We start from the raw sequence: 21,466 nt of genomic DNA, 5'->3' as shown, positions 1-21,466 counted from the left end.
GAAGAGACACTCAAAATGTATTTATTTTCTGCTTCCTTTGATGTAGTTAATACACTGTGCCACAGGGGGTTATAATGTTTCTGATATATATCTCTCTAATCTTTAGACTAGAGGCAAAGAAAGGAATTCCAGTAGCTCCAACAATTCTACCCTGCTTTTGTATCTGGACTTCCTTTGCTAACACTTTTGGCAGAAATAAGAATCAAGGCATACCTTCTAGGACTTAACGACTTTACAACAATGAGCTTCAATTGACATAATGGTCGTATCTCTCAAGACAGTGCACCTTGAACTTAAAAGTTGATTAGAAGAACTTAAAAGTTGGTTAGAAAAACTTAAGAGATCTTGCAAATCTTGGTTGTTTGAATGCGTTTATGATCACACCCTGTCCGCTCCCCTTTTGTGCTGGGACATTAATTAACATTATTCCCCCCCCCTCCCCCTCGCAGTTATCGTTCTCTTCTCCTCAGTCCTGGAGAAGGTGCTCCATCCTCTGCTCTCTCCTTCCCTCCGCCATTCAGTCTTAAGACACCGCGGAAATGCAAACCCCCAAGAATGACCACAAAGGGTTGCTGGTTTTTTTCTGGTGGTGGGGGGGGGGGAGTCACCTCGACCCTCCCACGTCCTCCCGCGGTGGGTTGGTGCCCAGCTGGACGGTTGGACCCGGAGAAGAAGGGACCGTGGGCGCCCCTCCCCGCGGGCCTCTGCAGCTGCCCAGCGCCCTAGCAACCGGCGGGACGCTTTGCCTGTGCTGGGTTTCAGTCTCCCGTTCTCATTTCCTCCTGTTCTCCCGCTTTTCCTTTCTCAGTATAGAGTAGTATTTTTGGCATCCAATTCTTGGTGGCGAGAAAAAAACAGCTCAGAGCTAACGTCTCCTTCCCATAAATACGCGTGTGCTTTTCCCGAATCTTTCTCAGCCCCCTTCTCCCCCAGCACAGGTAGGGTCTGCAATGCAAAGGACTCTCCTTTCATCCAGAGAACAATGTCAGCGCTTCAGTTTGACAATTTCATTCGACTTGCCCGCACCTACCGAAGCCTACTCCCTACCAGTTCAGTTTTCTCCCAGTTAACCTTATTCCATACCATTGCTGAGCACATCCTCCACCTTTTTCGGGTTCTACCGCTGCCCACGTTTGGGGGAGGGGGGAGGCAACGCGCAAGACAGTGTGAATTCCAGGAAGAAAGTGTGCTTGTGTAAGAATGATTGTGTGCATCTGTCCGTCTCAGCCTGTCCAGCCCTGTACATGTGGCTACAAAACTTGCCCTGCCAGGATAAGACTTGTCCCTCCGGAGCTCACCTATCCGCGCCCAGGTAACCGAAGAGGTGTCCGCGCGGCCCCGTTCCAGGACACCTCTCCCGGACAGAACGAATGCCCGAGACCTGGGACCACGGGGGCGCCCCTCCCGCGCATTTGTTCTCTCTCCCTCCTTCCCTCTAGGGTGTTCTGCACCCCTTCCTCCGAAGACCAACGGGACAGCCCTCACCCCCAGCGCCTTACCTCAAACAGGGGGCCGATCTTGTTCTTCTCCAGGTAAGCCTGGATCCGGGATTGCTGACGAGACGCCATGGAGAGCCGGGCGGGCCGCGGAGAGTGCGGGAGACCGCGTGGCCGTGCGCCTCCGCCGGGGTACCCCCCCTCCTTTCCCCTGGACCGGGGCCGGGACAGGAGCTCGGGAGCCTCGGCTCCCCCGGCGCGGCGCGGCGCGCTCGGCTCCGGACGCCGGCGTGGGCTGCAGCCGCGGGAGCCACGAGCGCGTGGGGCGCCGAGAGCCGGAAGCCCGGGCACGGCGCCGCCAACTCACACAACTCCGAGGTGAGGGGAGCACTCATTCATCGCCTTCTCCTCCTCGCGCCCACCCCCGCGGCTCTCCGCGGCGCCCGCGCCGGGGAAACTGGAGACACAGGTTCCAGGTCCCTTCTCTGGGCGGCAGCAGCAGGAATCAGGGGGCGGGAGGCGAGCCGGGAGATGCTGCTTTGCCTAGAGAGGCGCCGGGGGGCGCCCTCGGGCGGGCGGGGGCCGCGGGGCTCGAACTCGCCGCGAGCGTGCGCGTGCGTGCGTGTCCGCGCGCCCGACGGGTGTGCCCCCTCTCCCAGGTCACAGGAACAAACAGCCCGGGCTACTCCCCAGGCTGCGCTAGCCCTGCCCGCCGCTCCCTAGCGACAGCGCCGCTCCAAAAGCCAATGGTGAAGGTGCTTCTTTCAAAGTGCACATAAATCTGGTGCTTGTTGGCTACTCCTTGGCAGTTACAAATGCAGTTCCAAAGGGGGTCGTCCCCACCGCCCCTTCCGACCCTCCCGTCGCACCTCCTCCGCTGCCCGCGCTAGCTCAGGATCCGAGATGCGCAGAATTTGAGAAGGTGCGTGAGTCTGAGGGTTTGCTGTGAAAATGAAGTTGCCTTTCTTTAGGAAATCTGGCTTGACGGGGAGCGAGTCGACCGGCTGAAAATCCAGCTGAAAACTCCCCAAGGGCAGACATCCAGAGGTTGGGAGCAAACCTTCAGCTTTGGACAGGAAGAAGAGAGAAAGGCGAGCCAGCGCTCCCTTCCAAGTTTGCCTTCCTAATCCCCATATAATCATGTGGATCACACAACCCACGTATAATTATGGCTATGTATCTATAGCTCCATCTCAAATACTACACTAGAGCACATAACGATGTTTCCTCTAGATGCTTCCTGAGCTCCTCAAATTTAGCCAATAACTTTATTATGCAGGGATTTCCGAGCTGAAGATCTCCAGACAGCAGGGGTTTCTTTACATCCCGTTCACAAGCTCTTTTTCTTGTGGAAAAAAAAGAAGGAAAAAAAAAATCATTGAGGCCTCCCACGACGATTTCCCTGGTTCCCAACCATGATGTGCTACCAAATTGAAAAGATTTATATTAATAAACATAAGGTTTAGAATGAAGGGAATAGTCGTCCTAAAGCATACTGCCACAGCATAGATTTCCTTTTCTTTCTCCACTGTGTTCTGGATTTCGGCAATTCATATCTTTATTGGTCAGTGTTTCTTCATCTATATTTTAAATGAACTACTTAAGTAGAAACATGCGACAGTTAAGAACGGAATATCCCAGAAATTATATTTAATAATTCAGATAGGAAATCTGCACGAATACCTAAGAGCATAAGCATCACTGTTAACCTGAAAGGTCTGGAAAGGTACCCAAGTTACTACTTTTACTTAATCTGCCCAGGGAAAGTTAAACTGAATAGCAGTGAGGTACCCAGGGTTGTCACGCATTTTCCATTGTGGATCAAAGGTATACTTACTTACATATATTTTAATATGTTTAGGAGAAGTTAAATATAGAGAGTGAGTATCAGCATTTTTATTGGTTATTAGGTATTGTGTACAGCCATCTGTGACTCAGCTAAAAAGGTAGGCATTTTGGACACCACACAGCACTGGAGAATCAGAATAGTACCTTCCTGCAAGAGGCATGAGGAAGATGCTTCTTTAAGTCAGATTATTAACCTATTCAGTCTTCACCATGCTCAGAGTACTGCATCTAGGGCCTTGAATGGAAAAGACAAAGCTTTGCTGGCAAAACACTTAAGTAGTAAAGGGAGAATCATGAAGATACATACATTTACATATATATGTATATTAAAATAAACACTGAGCATCCCAAAATTACATTTTTAAAATTCAGGAAAGATTTCAGAGGTTTTCCAAGGCCTACCTTAAATACCATCTCCTCCACAAAGCATTTCTTGGTTCTTTCTACTTATCCCAGAACCTGACTTCATTACTAAAATAAATATTTATTGCACAGTCTCTCAAAGGCAGACATTACATTAGGAGGGAGGATTCAAAGATGAAAGGCCTTGTCTTTGTTCTTAGGTATTCAGTCTTTTTGAGGTAACTGGCATATACACAAATAATGACATTATAATGCACGATGCTAATATAGATTAATAAAACATGCTATGTGCATACTGATGATTGAAAAATGACCTGTGCTGGGATTATCAAGACACACTCCATAAAGGAGATGGTGTTTAAACAAAGTGTTAAAAGAAGAGTAAAATTTAAAAAGTTTCTAGGTAGGATTGGTGGAGTGAGGATGGGGATAATGTTTCAGGCTTTGGCATAAAAAAAAAAAAAAGCACGTGCAAAGGCCCAGTGGCACAAAACAGGCTGGTTTAGAGAAACAGGGTGTATATGGAGGAAGTCTGGCCTGTGAGGTTAAAAAAGTAAGCAGAGTTCAGCTCATTAAAGGTCTTACTTGCTGAGAAATACAGACTTGAATCTTCTGGGTGATGAGAATTAACTAAAGAGTTTTGAACAAAGGAGTGTTATAGTCAGGTGAAAGTTTTTGAAAGATTGCTTTGGTTACAACATGCATGATAGATTGAAAAAGAATGATATGGCGATAGCAAAACTAATTTTGGTTACAGAATCCATGAACAATTCATGAGGGCCAGCCTTTGACTGGGATGTAGGGATAGAGAAGATGGGACATATTCAAGGAACATTTAAAGACTAATTTGTTGATTGTCTTTACAGAGGATGAAGTTAGAAGAGGGAATCAAAGATGGCCCTCTGATTTCTGCAACAAAGCTAAAAGAGTATACATTATTTGTCCGAATCACCCAAAGAATAATTGATAGGGCCAGGTATTGCTTCAGGATTTTCAGACTCCAAAGCTGAAGCTCTTTTCATTTTCTACCCTGTATCCTGAAAATTAGTCAGAAATTTAGTTCCCAGATATCAGCGTCCATTGGTAGGAAGGGCTATGTTTCACCACCTGGCACATAGTAGGCACTCGATAAATAGTAGTTATATGAATGAATTAAATTTTAGTAGATCAGTTCAACCCAGCTCTGTTTTTTAAGGCTAAACTTTGCCTCTGATACATGGCATTTATGTTCTGTTTTGTTCCATTTAATTAATTGCATGCATTTCTTAGTCTCTCTTTTAAACTGCAAACTCTCTAAAATTATGAACTGAATCCTAATATTTCTCTTGTTCTTTACAACATGTAACAGTATATTTTCATACAGTATGTTTTTCACTAAAAGATCTTATTTGATTAATTTTTATTGCTATATACATTTTGAGAGTTTGTTTCATTCAGTGGCTTTAAAATTGGCTGAAAAGTAAGCATCGTCTTGGATTGAATTTACCAACTTTCTTCTGCTCACATAACACGGTACCATTACTATCCTTTCTTTTGGCTTGAGTACAACATGAAAAAGCCATTTTCAGTGAGACTTGTTTTGACCTCATTGTGTTACAAAAGTGCCTATCAGCATAATTTCCAAATGCACAGAACCCAATTTACAGACTGTTATAAAGCCTTGTCTAACTCCACTTTGCATAGCTCCTGAAACAAATGATTTTTGATGAGAGACAAGAGAACAATGGTGAAGGCCAGTAGACCTAGTTAGGAAGTATAAGCAGTAATCCCTTGAAATTAATTAAATATTGAAATAAGTGAGCAGACAAGTTCTATAAGTTCCTTGAATTTAGGCTACCAGCCTGAAGCATCCTTGTCCCCTTCCTGTATCTCTCTTCCTTTCCCACTTTAAAATAAACAGAGGCAACTATTTCCCCAAAGAACTCAGTGTATCATGCAGGATTTTAATTTTCGAGCTATTAAGTGGAGAGGCTAAATAAGAGCTTGAAATAAAGGGTGTTCTGGAAGAGATAAAGCAGAGATGTGGCGAGATGGGATAGTCCTGAATGAGGAACTTCCCAAATGTAATTTGATTTCGAAATCAGCATTGTCAGAAAATGAATGATAATTATGATTTACACCACATCCCACTATTACATAATGGGATATTCCATCCATGGAAACTTCAAAATACATGTGTCAGGAAACAGTTCACAAGATGCCTGGGTATGTTTTGATACTAGCGCCAGAATGTTTTGTTATCACTTCACATATTATGGTATACTTTCAGTTACGAGGACTGATTTCAACAAACTGTCAGATCCATGATTAGCCTGCAGTCTCATATCTATGTTACTGCGTGTGAAGGATCATTTAGGTCTCCTCCGAATTTGATTCTTTACTATCTCCTCAGGACAATTTAGAACGTGTTTTCTTGTTTACTGTTAGGTGGTGGTTCAAATCCAGCTGACAGTGGGGTACATGTTAGCTGGGAGTCTGTCAAGCATAATCACTGAGAGCACTGACCTTGGAGCTCCAGCCCAGGACAGACTGCAGGCTTTGCCATTTACTTGCTGTGTGACGTTCAGCAAGCTTCGTGATCTCTCTGTCCTCCGTATCCTCACGTGTAAACCGAAGTTAAATAGTACTTAGTTCATCAATTTATTGAGAGGACGATAGGAGATAATGCAGGAAGCCCTGGTACAGGGCCAGGCACGCTGTAAAGATTCAACAGAGGGTAGTGCTAACATTGTTATTATTGTCATCGTGTCATCATCATCATCACTAGCAGCATTATCATTATCCCTGAGACTTAGACTTGCAGAATTCTCATAAACTATATTAGGCCAATTACCTGAGGAAATCCTACCAGGAAGAATGTCTTGCAAATCAAAGCAGTAAGACAGACTACCATAGTCCCCTAATTAAAGGAAATAAGAAATTCTAAATTTAAAAAAAAGCTGTAAGATGAGTATAGATTATAATATAAAATGATGTATTCAATTATAGTACTCCACATAAAGAAATTATTTATAAGGGAAGAAGGGCTTCTACATGAAGCCTGATAAAAGAAGAGGCAGTAGGAACTTTTTGGTGATTATCCCACCCCTGTCTAGCAGGACGAGAAGCTACAGGACCCAGCACGGATGAGTCATCGGGTCATTAAGAGAGGATGGTCACAGAGTTCGTTTTCTTCATTTCTGCCCAAAGTGCCTCTCAGGATGAATTCCAATGATGAGCACATACAGAGCATTCACTGTGTACCAGGTAATGGCACAAGCCCTTTATACACTGCACTAGCCAGTCCAGTCCTGAAAACAATGTCATGAAGTAGGTACTACTACTATCCCCTTTTTTTCAGATGAGGGAACTGAGACACACAGAGAGTAAGTACCTTGCCCAAGGTCCCCAGCTAGTAAGTGCCAGAGTCCATATCTGAACCACGCTTGAGTCTTAAACACCACGAGCCTGCTTCCCAAAGCTCTGACCACCAGTGTCCCAGTATCACTTCCTTTGTTTCGAACTTGTTTTGACCAAGAGGTATTTTGATGACAACTTTGACCTCCCTAGTATGTTTATGTAGGGAAGGAGGCAGCCTCGGGGTCAGGTACCTGGGTAACTTCCTGGCCCCACACTGAATGAAAACACTGGCAAACTGGCTTACATGTGTCTCTACTGAGTTTGAATAATGCTAATCAAGTCACATTGGGACTGATTCTAACCACACCGATAACATCGACTCACCAGACCTCCTAAATTGAGAACTCAAATGATACTGCCAGCTTGTGAAATCCTGCCATCCAGCCTTCTCAAGTGACATTTCTGTCTCTTTAAATTCTACATTTAAATACTAGGTTTTAATATTTAACTTTTAATATGTGGCATGTTTGTAAGCAATCACCATCTAAAATGCATTATATCAATAACTTTTTATAACGTTTGTTTGCATCATATCATGAGTCATTTAAAAGAAATCTACAGAAATCAAATTGCAGATACCTTTGATATTAATTACCAATAAACTGTTAACCCTGACATGCTTTTGTTTATAATTTCCAAAGTGATACTGTCTTGATTTTTTCATCCCATTAAGTGAGAGTCTTTGGTAAGAAGAAAAATACCTTAAACAATGAAAAATGTTACAGAATACTGTAAACACGATACTGAATTTATTGAAAAGGAGGAGAAATAAGAGCACCAAAGCAAACAAAGGATGACTTGGGAAAACAGTTCTACTTGGTGTGCGCCCTGGGGAGCCAGGCACTCCGCCTAGGACAGGATGTGCTATTGCTCCAATCTAGCTATCAAGCAGGAAGTAACACAGGACCTATTTCTCAAACACACATCTCGGTAAATGCCAGCTAATGCTCAGACATAATGCAGCACATCACAACAACCCCAGCACTAAAGGTTAAAGGGACATTTCAGCAGAACTGGTGAGACCACCATTGCCTAGAGGGAATTTAAATTAAAAAAAAAAAAAAAAGGATGACAGCCCTCTGCAGAAACACTCTGGATCCGATAGTACCCAAAGTAGCCAGCAAATTCTCTCCTTCCAAAGCAAACATTGGTGGGTATGGATAATACCCACCCTGTCTCCAACCCGCTGATGGTTTTGGTCCTGAGAGACAGAGATGTCTCTCTTGTGATGTATAAGGTTTGTGCTAAGCTTCCTCAAACATCAGAGAATCACACTGAATTATGACATATCTACCATGAAAGGTCATGAGGAACAGCAGCTAAACTTGCTAACTTTGCCTAGGATGGAGGATTAGGAAATCAAAAATTAAATGAATGAATGAATGGGTGGACAGGTGGAAGAATAAATGAAGGAAAGAAAGAATGAATTAATAAAATGCTGATAATTCATCAGGTAACCATGAGGCATATCTAATAACCAGGTCCTCAGTCACTTATGTCTAAATCCCCCTTTTACATGCATAATAAGCTTAACTGACTTTGTTCAATACAGGATTCTTCTAAGTATTTCAATATAGCATTTCAATATGATGACAGTATGGATTTGCCTTTATGTGTTTTTCTTGAGCCTCTGCTCTTCAACTTGCCGCTTTTCCTTCTAATATTTTTTTTCTTTCTTTTCTTTTTTTTTTTTTTAAAGGAGGATTGTTCATCTTGCAGCCTGGGCCTGAAAACGTAAGTACACAATTGTCAGCAACCAGTCAAAACCGACTGACCAGAATTGAAAACAAATGTTTTCTGCTACATCTGTTTCCCAATATGTATTTTAAGATCCTTTGTCTGTAAGTGCTTGCCCTTAACGGTTGTACGCGTAGGCATATTTTAGTATCATTGATACTGAACCCAAGGTTTCATATATTTTAGGATGGTTATTCTTTATTCTCAGCATATACTGACCCATATGATCTGTTTTGTCAAAAATATTATCCAAAAAATTCATTTTTTTCTCCTTTTTCATTTCATTATCTTTAATAAAACAGCATCACCTAAAAAACTTAATAAAACAATGACCATAAGGATATTCTGGAATTTAACAAAGACAAATACTGTATGATATCACTTACATGTGGAATCTAAAAAATAATACGAATGAATGGATATGTAAAACAGAAACAAACTCACAGACATAGAGAACAAATTTGTGGTTACCAAGGGGGAGACGGAAGAGGAGAGGGACAAATTAAGAGCATGGGATTGACAGATACAAACTACTACATATAAAATAGGTAAGCAGCAAGGATATACTCTAAAGCACAGGGAATTATACCCATTATCTTGTAACAACCTGTAATTGAGTAAAATCTGCAACAATACTGAATCACTATACTGTACACCTGAAACTAACATAATATTGTAAGTCAATTTTACTTCAATAAAAAATAATAAAAAGATGTCAAACATCATAATATACAGAAAATTTAAAAAGTAAACAATAGAAAGTCTAACTTCAGAGCCCATACTTTAAAACATTCTCCAATATCACCTCCTTTACTTAAAAAGTTAGTGAGAAATGACCAAAAAATTATATTATATCAATGACATCTTGCCGCTGCTATTCAGCATTACATTGGAGGGTCTAACCAGCACAGTTAGGAAAGAAAATTAAAAAAAAAAATTGCCCTGATTAGAAAGGAAGAAGTAAAGCTATTTGCAGATGACATAATTTCATATATATAAAATCCTAACCAGTCCACTACAAGAACTAATACATGACTTTATTAGCAAGGCTGCAGGACAGAAGATCAATATGCAAAAATCAATTGTATCCCTCACATTTTCAATGAACAACCCAAAAAGGAAATGAACACAATTATAACAACATCACAAAGATAAAACACTTAGAATTGTATTTAACAAAAGAAATAATAAAACTCATATTCTAAAAACTATAAAACATTGTTGAAAAAACTAAAGAAAATCTAAATAAAATGAACAATATTCTGTATTCATAGATTGGAAGATTTAATATTGTTAAGATGGCAATACTCCCCAAACTGATCTACAGATTCAACACAATTCCCATCAGAATTCCAAATGGCTTCTTTGCAAAAATTGGCAAGCTCATGCTAAAATCCATATGGAAATGCAAGAGACCCAGAATAACCAAGACAATCTTGAAAAGGAGGAGCAAAGTTGGAAGACTCACACTCCTTATTTCAAAACTCACTAAAAAGCTTTGCAGTAATCAAAACAGTGTGGTGCTGGCATAAAGACAGACATCTATATCAATGAATTCAAATTTAGAGTACAGAAAGAAAGCCTCACACTTATGGTGAATTGATTTTAGACAGGAGTATCAAAAGTAATTCAATATGGAAAGAATAATATTTTCATCAAATGGTGTTGGGACAACTGGATATTCACATGCAAAAGAATGAAGTTGGACTCCTACCATACTATATACAAAAATGAACTCAAAATGGATAAAATCTTATAAGAAAACATAAGTGTACGTCTTGATGACATTAGAGTAGGTAATGCTTTCTTAGATATATCATCAAAGGCACAAAGGAAAAAAATAGATAAACTGGATATCACCAAAGGCAAACTTTTTTGATGCAAAGGATACCATCAAGAAAGTTATAAGATGATCCACAGAATGGGAGAAAATATTTTCAAATCATACACCTGGTAAGAGACATATCTAGAATATATGAATAACTCTTACAATTCAATAATGAAAATACCAAATAACCCAATTAAAAACTGGGCAAAGGAACTGAATAGACATTTCTCCAAAAAAGATACACAAATGACCAGTAAGCACATGAAGACATGCCTAGCATCAGTTATTCGTTAGGAAAATACAGACCAAAATGACAATGAGATACCACCTACACAGAGGAGGGTGGCTGTAATACAATTAAAAAGACGGACAATAACAAGTGTTGGCAAAGATGGGTAAAAGTTGGAACTCTCATACACTATGGTGTGCACGTAAAATGGTGCAGCCAATTTGAAAAACAGTCTGGCAGTTCCTCAGAGGGTTAAATATCAAGTCACATTAGCCAGCAGTTCCACCCCTAGGTATAAACTTAGAGACATGAAACACAGAAACTTACACACAAATTTACAGCAGCAATATTGATAAAAGCCAAAAAGTGGAAATAGATAATCCAAATACTCAATATTCATTACCTGATGGAAGAGTACATAAAATGTGTTGTGTCCATACAGTATAATATGCTGTGGTAGTAAAAAGGAATGTAGTACTAATGCATGCTACAGCATGGATGACCCCTGAACACACGATGCTCAATGAAAGAAACCATCCCAAAACACCACATGCTGCAGGTACCCACTGACATGAAATATCCAGAACAGGCAAATGTAAAGAGAGACAGAAAGCAGATTAGTAGTTTCCTAGGGCCGGTGGGAGAACATAAGGCCAGTAATGGGGTGAGGAGATAGGGAGGTGAAGGTAGGGGCAGAAAGAGGGTGGGGGAATGCTGAGTGACTGCTAATGGGTTTTCTCTTAGGGGGGATAAAAATGCTCTAAAATTTATTGTGCTGGTGGTTGCACCACTCTGTTGAATGCACTAAAAAAACACTCAATTATACACTTTAAATGGGTGAATGGTTTGGTATGTGAATTATATCTCAATAAAGATGTTATTTGACAAAATAACAATAATTGTTTTATAGGTTCCAGGGTCTTCTTGGATTTCTGTTCTGTTTTTGCTTTTTTTTTTTTAATTGAAGTACAGTCAGTTACAATGTGTCAATTGCTGATGCACAGCATAATGTCTCAGTCATGCATATATACACATAGATGCATTTTCATATTCTTTTTCATTACAGGTTATTACAAGATATTGAATATAGTTCCCTGCGCTACACAAAAGAAATTTGGCTTTTTATCTATTTTTATATATGTTTTTGCTTTCTTAATTGTTTGTGCCAGGAAAAAAAAAGTTATTATAAAGCACATATACACAGTTATAAACAGATCCTGAAAATGATCCCTTCGTTGGTAAGCAGCATGATGAGCTAAAAATGCAAGTAAAAAGCGAAAGGGAATTAAATGATTTTGCGTAAGTTTGAGACTATGTGCATCTGTGTGGATTCAGGAAACAGGAGACACTTGGCCAGGCCAGAAACAGGCAAAGATTGCAGGTGGAGAGAAAGAAGAATTGCAGCTATATTCACTGAATTTTGGTAAATAAATGAGAAAGTGTGTATACTACTATCAGTAGAAAAGAATCAGTAAAACCACTTCTTTGTTGCTATGCTGTGGGACCTGTTTTGAGGGTCTGTCTGCAGGGTAGGTGCTGGGCCAAAGGGAAGCCAACTACATCTGCAGTGCGGGTGGAGCTTTCATTTTGGAGAGGGACATTTAGAAGTCCTTTTGGTTTCTTTCTTTCTTGAGGTTTAGAATTACAATTTTTAAAATTCTTTCTGATTACTCACCTTTCGGCACTTAGGCTTAATGCTGCAAATACTGTACAACTTGTCTTTCTTTTTCACAAAAGTAAAGCTTCTGACAATTACCCCTGATGCTACGTGTCTCCGGGACGTTGATTTTCTCTGGTCTGTGTATTCCATTGTATAAAGATAGCGTAATTCATTTATCCACTCTCCTGTTCCAAGTTTTTACTAATGTAAACAATGTTACAATAAAATTCTTGTTTCTGTCTGATTTTTCCATGGCCCAGAGTTTCTCCAGGGTATAAGCCAAGCACAGGAATTGCTTGGTCATAAGGATGGACATATTCAAATTCATGAGACATGGTTACATTGCTCTCCAAAGTGGTTGTATAAATTTATAATCCTTCCCACAGACTTTTGAGAGTTCCCTTTTCCTGAATTGTCACTTGTACAGAAAGGGTAACCCTATAAGAGGAGTGGGTCTCAGTCTCAATTCTCCCTCTCCATATACTGGTACGAAATACAATCCCGTATATTATTTTTTTTTTTTTATGAGGGGAAGGTAATTGGGTTTACTTATTTATATTTGGAGGAGGTCCTGGGATTGAATCCCAGGACCTTGTGCATGCTAAGCTGGAGCTATACCCTCCCCCCTATATTATTAAAGGTGATAAATACCTCCCGGCACACACTCAGTCAGCTACGTAGTTCACTGTCCTGATTTTTAGTTCCTTCTTCGTTTCTGGCCCACAGCAATTTCCCTGCCTTTCTTAGCAGTTCAGCCATGCATTTACAAAGGATGTTAGTTATAATTTATTGAGCAATTCCTGGTGTTCATAGCTGGAGGGCTTTCAAGCTGTCTGTACTGCCAGACCCTTAAATGCCTGACAGCATTTTCAGCACCTGAGCAATCTTTAAACACTCCCCAGATGTTGGACACCATAAAGAAAACAATGCAATCAAATTAGCAACTACAATGAGCTATTAAACTCCTCTCGCTTGTATTCATCAGTCACCACACTGCAGCATAGAGTAACAATTAACGTAGGGACTAAACAGACTCTCTGGAGCTTGAATCCCAACCCTGTTTCTCATTAGCTGTGTGACCTAGGGCAATTTACTTCACCTCTCTGAGCCTCAATTTCTTCATCTGTAAGACAAAGGTGTAAATAATAAAACCTAACCTGTAGGATTGGTACAAGGAGCCACTGAGCTACAATTTACAAAAATACTTAGAGCTCGATCTAACACACGGCCTGTGCTGTATAATCATGTGATAGATAAATAAAATGCAGTAATGAATATTAGACATTCGTTTTTGTATTGCCCATGAATATTTTAAAAATGATCTTTCCTTCAGTCCCTGGTGGCGTAGACAACCTAACGCTGGCAACATCCTAGCACTACTTCTCAAGTTTAATGATTCTAGTGATAAATGGATTTTACCTCGAAGCCTCTGTGAGCCCCAGAATACAAGCAAAATAGTTGTTGTCCACTGTGGCCCAGCCAAGTGGTGACACAGGCTGGGAGCAAGGATGTTAAAAGAGGGTAAGGTAGAGAAGTGGATAAACGCCAGAAAGGAGGAAAGAAACGCAGACGCATATGCATCCTCCCAACGTGGAACGTGGCCAGGGCACTGGCAGGATGCTCCCCACGGGGCCCTTCCCTCCCTGCTTTCTGTCCAAGCCCTCAGTGCTTCTACCACCTGGCTTCCTGCTCTCCACATGGGCCCCTCGGCATTTTTAGATTCCAAGAGGCAATCTGAGCAAAGTACTGCAAAAAGCTTTCCCTTAGTCTAGAGTAGGCAATTTGAGTGTATGAGGATAGGACGTTCAGGCTGCAAGAAACAGTGTCTCGGGATCTGACTCTGCACAGGAGTGGAAGCTGAGGACAAAGTCTGTTAAGACACCATTTATTCTGATTTCTACATCATGTGTTGTCACTACCATGCACGCATCACAATGTTTTTACTTGGTAGATATACCATACACTTCATTTAAATTGAAATAAACTGATTGAGGTTCACTCCATAAGCCACACAGCAAACCTAGCAATAATGCCCCACAATAATGTGAATTTGGATGCAACATCATAAACAGTTCGCTCCCTTCCTCTGCACAGCGGCCGTCCTCACCTGGCGGGCCAAGCTGAGCTCTCCTCTAGGGGGAGAAGGGGGATGTGACTGTCTCATGATTATTCTGGACTTTCTCATGCTTACAATACATCTCATACCATACATACATCTCGTGTATTCTGCTGGTCATCACACTTAATTTCTCACACATCTAATAAATGTCACTGTTTCCTGTTTTTTGCACAGTGTAACTGGAAGCCTGACTGGAAATGTTTGTTTGCAGCGCCACCTTTCACTTGAAGAAACTTTTGGACCTCACATTTTCACAGAGGGGGAGGGGGCATGTTACTCTTTTCAAACATGAAGAGAAAAAAGAAAAGTCTTACCTAAACAGGTTTGATCTACACGGTGAACGTTATCAACCACTTATTCTGTAGTTTTCCTTCCGCGGAGCATCTGTGATTCAGAAATATCTGGTTTCACTCCTATTTTAGACATACAAAAACATTATGTTTCCTGGCATTTTACTCTTTTTAAGGCTTTACTGAGGTATAATTGATAAATAAAATGGTAAGACATTTAAATTGAACATCCTGATGATCTGATGCCCATGCGCATGTGAAACAATCCCTCCCATCCAGTTAACTAACACATCCATCACTTCACGTATGTATCTTTTTCTCCTACTCTCAGCAAAATTCAATTATGCAACACAGCACTATCAACTAGAGCCACCATATTTCACATTAGATCTTCAGAACCTATTCATCTTTTAGCTAAAAGTTTGTATCCTTTTACTGACCTCTCCCAATTTCCCTCATACCCCTGTCTCTGGCAAACACCATTCTACTGTTTCTATGAGTTAGACTTTTTTTTAGATTCTACATATAAGTGATATCATGCAATATTCATCTTTCTCTGCCTGGCTTATTTCACTTAGCATAATGACCTTAAGGTCAATCCTTGTTGCAAAGGGCAGAATTGCCTTCTTTCTCATGACTGAATAATATTCCATTATATATGTAATAATATTCTATATATATATGTATACACACACACACACACACACACACACACACACACTGGATTTTGAATACTCAGTACAAATCAATATAAAATACATTACTCATTTATATGTGGATTATATTTTGTAATGACAATAGTTTGGCTTTAGTTGATTAAATGTTTTTAAATTTAAAAAATAATGACACGAAGAGCAGTGTAAGTTATCATGTAGCAGATACAAGAAAGAATAAAATGATAGTGGAAAAAAATCACATCATGTTACAGGGCTTTGGGAAGATCCAGTAGATAAGAAAATGATTTAATTGGGAAGATGACTGCAATTCGTTGAGCCACAATGGTGTTGGTGCTGAGCTGATTAATTCAGGCTGTGCACTTCCACTCCCCAAGTATTAAACTAATTTTTCTTCTAACAAATCAGCCTGTGGAGATCATTGAGATTAGCATCTTTTAAAACTACAGAAAGGGAAGATTCCAAATGCTTCCATGTGCTCCTCCAATAACCGCAATGTCCCTTCAGAGGGAAAAGTTGGATTGGCTAGGAGACAATTAACATTTTAAAGGCATAAAACCAATTCTTAAGGGGAATGCCTTGTAATATGTTGGTGGGTCAATTTTCCCAGTTTAAGAGAAAGAAAGGAACTTAGGTTACAACAGTGTAAGACTTAATACCATATTTGCATTTTTATCATTTAGAGGCAACTCTACCTTTTTATTTTCCAAGAAAGAAGCATTTGTGCTATTGGGTTGGAAGAAAACGCAATACTGCAGTTTGAGGTCTCTTTCTGTGTATGCTTAAGCCAGAATAACATTCTGGTACCTCATTTAGGACAGGCATTCTTCGCCAGCATATATGGTGCACACGATGAGGTTCGAGGTTCAAATGAAATACTAAAATGAGTGTTTTTGTCTGTTTCTATAATAATAATTTTCCATCAGATGTTTTTTAAATCAGCGATTCACTCTCCCTCACTTTTTCAGATTCTGATAGAAGACAGACCATGTCCCAGTTGATAGTGCTGGGAAAAATATAAAAAGAGAAGAGAGGCCAAGCAAGTGGATTTAACATTTATTAGCCTTTTCTTCTGTTTAACAAAATAATGTCTCTGACTTGCTTTTCTCTTCAATGCCTCCCAGATCAGAACAGGGTCAAGGAGGACTGTAAAACATACAAAGGAAACTTAGTATGATTTATTTATGAGCCTATAAAGTGACCCTCCCACTCTCTTTATTACTCACACCACATAAAACATTTATTATTTGTTTTTATTTCCTCCCATAGAGAAGAAATAACCAGAGATACCAGCTCTAAGGGTAACATGACCAAGATATGCTGATTTCTTTCTTTCAGTTTTTTAATCTTAGAAATAGGTTCCATTTGATTTTATAAGAACATTTAAGTATTGTGATGATAAATAATTTCTATATTTTGAACCACTATTCCATCTTAAATGTTTTTAGTAAAGGTCAACAGTTCATTTGGTTTTTAAAACTGAACTTCTAAAAATTAAGTTAAATTAACCTAATAATAATGAAGAGGAAGATGCTATTATATTCAGAAGTTTTTGTTTTATTGTTATTACTGTTTTGAAGCAGGAAATATACACTGTATATTTAGATAACAGTAAAAAAAAAAAAGAATTAACTATCAGACTCTTCAATATCTGGACTCCAAACTACTTTTAAAAACTCCTTTTCCTATTTCTCTAATTAAACCAGATTGTTCTGCTTTCTCCAGAACTCTCACCTTGGTGCTTTTACTCAAATAACTGCCCCTAGTTAAATACCCTTCCCCTCCTCCCTCACTTCAAATCTGCACATCTTTGAAGCCCAGCTCCGATGGCACCTCTTCTAGCCACCCAGCAGTTTCTCCCTGTCCTGGATCTGCACCCAGGGGTCATATTCAGTGGTGCCTGTTGGTACAGCATACCAGCCGGCATGCATTCTGATTGGTGAGCTATGCTTTTTTGTTCATTGGAAATTGTACCACATCAATTGTAACTTTTAAAATTTTACCCTCTGCTACCCATTATTAATTCAGCGAATACTCATTGAGCCTCTATTCTAGACACTGGAGATAAATGGTGCATTAAAATCAACTCAGTTTTTACTCTCATGGAGCTAGCAAGCTTTCATTCATAGATTTGGCCACAATTTGATTCTAATAAAATGTCTTAAATAATTATAGTTATACACGTATAGATCTTATTATGTCTGTAACTACATGTCAAACACATACAGAACAATCTCAATTTTTGTATCTGACATAATGCCCAGAATAGAGTTTACAAAACACAGAGCTAAAGAAAGCTGGAAGAATCTTTGGAAATACATTTAAAAAAAAAAAAAGTTGACTTACAGAATAGGTAATTGACAGGGAGAAGACTGAAGTGTCTAAAGCCTAAAATCACATGGTGAGATATTCTGATTAAGTATTTACTGCATTGGTGAACTTGAAGAAATCTTGTTCAATATCTCAGAGTCTTTGCCAAATTAACTCCTTCATTTGCTGGTTTACGTTTTTCACATCATAGTGGTTTATGTGGTAACAAATTTCAGGGACATATCTTCAATGATTCTCCCTATTTTTACAGATGGGAAAATGAGTCAGAAGACAATTTGATGATTTGATTAGCTCAAGAGCAGATCAGTGGAATATCCCCATTAAACTCACTGGTAAAAGATGGATCAGTTTCCCCCAAAGATCAGGAATGAGACCAGGATGTTTGCTCTCCCCATCGTTACTCAACATTGTGCTACAAGTGCTACAGCCAGTGCAATAAGGGGAGAAAAAGAAATAAAAGGCGTATCCGTTGGAAAAGAAGTAATAAAATCATTTCTATTTAAAGATTACAAGATTATCTACATAGAAAATCCCAAGGAACTTACAGATAAACTTACAAAACTAGTAAGAGCATTCAGTAATGTCACAATACAAGATCAACTAATCACATTTCTGTATCCTAAAAATAAACATGCAGAAACTGAAATCAGAAGCATAATGCCACTTATAATCACTCCAAAGCACATAAAATACATAGGTATATAATTAAGAAAACGTGTAGGATTTGTATGCTGCAAATTACAAAATCCTGATAAAATAAATAAAAGAAGACCTAAATAAATAGAGAGACATGCCATGTTCATGTTCTGTTCATGAATTGGAAGACTAAATGTAGTATCGATGTCCATTTTCCCCAGATTGTCCTATAGACTTAATGTAATTCCTATTAAAATCCCAGAAGGTATTTTGTAGATACGGAGAAGTTATTCTAAAATTTATATGGTAATTCATAGACTCTTCCAGAGCTCAGACAATCTTGAAAAAGAAGAATGAAATGATTAAAATAACTCTCACCAATATAAAGCCTTGCTTTATAGTTACAGTATTCAAGACAATGTGTTTTGTAGGAGGAACAGACATATAGATCAATGGAATAAAAAGAAGAGCCTAGAGATAACCCCACACAGATTGTGTAACTTAATTTTGACAAAAGTGCAAAAGCAGTTCCTGGGACAAGGATAGTTTTCTCAACAAATGGTGCTGGCACAATTGGACGTCCATAAGCAAAATAATGCAGCTTGACCTAATCCTCACACTTAATATAAAAATTAACTCACATTTGGTTAATTGGATGGGTTTAAATATAAAACGTAAAACTATAAAATTCTTAGGAAAAAACAGGATAAAATCTTAAGGATCTAAAGCAAGACAAAGGTTGTTAGACTTGACACCAAAAGCACAACTGATAAAAAGGAAACTTGATAAACTGGACTTTATTCTAAATTTAAAGTATTTTCTCAGCAAAAGACCCTGTTAAGTAAATGAAATGAGACTGGAAGAAATTATCCGAAAACCAGACATCCAACACAGGACCAACGTGTAGAGTATAGAAAGTATTCCCAAAACTCAACAGTAAAAAACACACAATACAAATAGGAAACAGGCAAAAGCCATGAAGAGGCAATTACCCTAGAAGGATATACAGATGGTAAATAAGCACATTAAAAGATGTCGAACATCATTAGCCATCAAGGAAATCCGAGTTAAAACCACAATGAGATATCACGACATAGAGGACAGAAAAGATAAAATTTTAAAGTAGTGATCATATCAAATGCTGGTGATAATGTGGAGGAACAGATCACTCGTACATTGCAAGTTAGGATGTAAACCACTACAGCCACTCTGGAAAAAGTTTAGCAACTACCACGTGGTGTAGCAGTTGCACTCCTGAGCATTTATCCAAGAGGAATGAAAACATGTTTGCATAAAAGCCTGAACATCAATGTTCATGGCAGCTTCATTCATAACCATGCCAAACCGAAATCAATCCAGATGTTCTTCGACAGATGTATGGTTAAGCAAATGATGTTCCACCCATACCATGGAATGCTACTCAGAAATAAAAAGGAATGAAATGTTGACACAAGCAATCATTTGAGGGAATCTCTGGGGAATTATGCTAATGAGAAAAGCCACACTTAAACTGTTGCAAACTGCAGGACTCTATTTTGTAAAACATTTTTGAAATAACAAAACTTGGAAAAGGAGACAGATTAGTGATGGGGGAGGGGCAGAGGACTCTGGGTTTGGTAATAAAAGGGCCACAGAACAGATCCCCGTGGTAGTGGAACTGTTCTTTGTCTTAACTGCAGTGATCAATGCATGAACCTACCCACGTGATAAAATTGTATACAAGTAAGTGTGCACACACAGAAGTGAGTACAAGTAAAACTGGGTAATGTCAATATTCTGGTGATGATAATGCGCCATTATTTGTAAAATTTTAACATTGGGAGAGACTGGGAAAAGTACACAAAGGGTCTGTCAGTAAGTGGCCCAGTCAGTAGTCTAAAGCAACTCTTCTGATTTCATGTTATATCCTCTGTATCTCAATAATTTAATCATTTCTTCGTGATTCAGAAAGACTTTCAGCTCTCACTCTGTGCCAGGCTCATCAATAATCACATGTCACCACGAATAACACAGATGTGAGACTTGATCTGGATTTGCAGCGACATGTTTTTGATGTCCATGTTCCTTTCCTCAACAAAGCAATTTTTTAAAAAGACTTGTCTGAGCTTCCTCTCAGTTTGAATAAACAGAATTTTATTAATTAGAAACTTTTAACTATATGTGAACAATCTTCCAAAATAGAACATATTAATGTAAAAAGAGAGAGAGAACAATTTTGTGATGAAATGGAAATAACGTTATTGTCCAAGTATGTATGAAGAGATATAATCTGATACGTCATGGACTTTTTGGTTTGATGGAAAAACGTTTTTATTCTTGTTAATTCTTGAATTTGGTTTGATGCGAAAAGGTGTTAATTCTTGTTCACTCTTTGGGTGAAAAGTGCTAATGTAATGAAAATGCACACTAATTAGTAAATCTTTGGGTGCTGTGCATTCTGATAGATAACAGTAAACTTTCCACTATATTAAATACTATTAGGATGTTATTCTGTATAAATTTTGGCCTGAATAGTTACTAAGTTTCTAAATTTAATCCAGGTGACTTGATTTCACCCCCTGATGCTTTTGCTTTAGCTAGTCAAGATCTCATACTTGTGGTGAAACAATACTTGAATTATCTCACTGAGAAGAAAACGATTACTACCAGCAACAATGTGAGTTATTTCATGTTTGAATAGACTTCATATATTTTTCTATCTGATAGGGTAAGAAGCAATAACAATTTGAAAAATCTTTGAAATACTTTAGTAAATTTTATATGGTAGCTAAAAGATTAAATTAACGTGCCCTGCCTTTATTGGAAAATTTCTATAGAATTATAGCTGAGGAGTGGAGTCATGAGCTAGAAATTGTAGTTCAAACCATCAGAACCAAATTTCTTTCTATCCAATTGAAGTCAGTGCAATTATATTTT

The 21,466-nt window shown here is 39.1% G+C and overlaps 1 protein-coding gene and 1 long non-coding RNA gene across 2 annotated transcripts in view; one reads left to right on the top strand and one right to left on the bottom strand.

Moving 5' to 3' along the window:
* C29H8orf34 (chromosome 29 C8orf34 homolog) overlaps positions 1-2,054 on the bottom strand; it is a 238,145-nt gene extending 236,091 nt beyond the window's left edge. Inside the window, 2 exon segments of the mRNA XM_014566909.2 lie at positions 1,500-1,634; positions 1,637-2,054. Coding sequence (XP_014422395.2) covers positions 1,500-1,634; positions 1,637-1,831 — 330 coding nt within the window. The 5' untranslated portion in view covers positions 1,832-2,054.
* Positions 1,316-12,733, top strand: LOC106730856. The gene is made up of 4 exons (XR_001367300.2): positions 1,316-1,532; positions 6,746-6,893; positions 8,746-8,780; positions 11,907-12,733. It is a non-coding gene; the product is annotated as an uncharacterized LOC106730856 (long non-coding RNA).
* Positions 12,734-21,466: the final 8,733 nt, after the last annotated feature.

The sequence above is a fragment of the Camelus ferus genome, chromosome 29 (genome assembly GCF_009834535.1).
Source record: "Camelus ferus isolate YT-003-E chromosome 29, BCGSAC_Cfer_1.0, whole genome shotgun sequence".
Classification (NCBI taxonomy): Eukaryota; Metazoa; Chordata; class Mammalia; order Artiodactyla; family Camelidae; genus Camelus; species Camelus ferus.
This window is presented reverse-complemented; position numbering and strand designations above follow the sequence as displayed.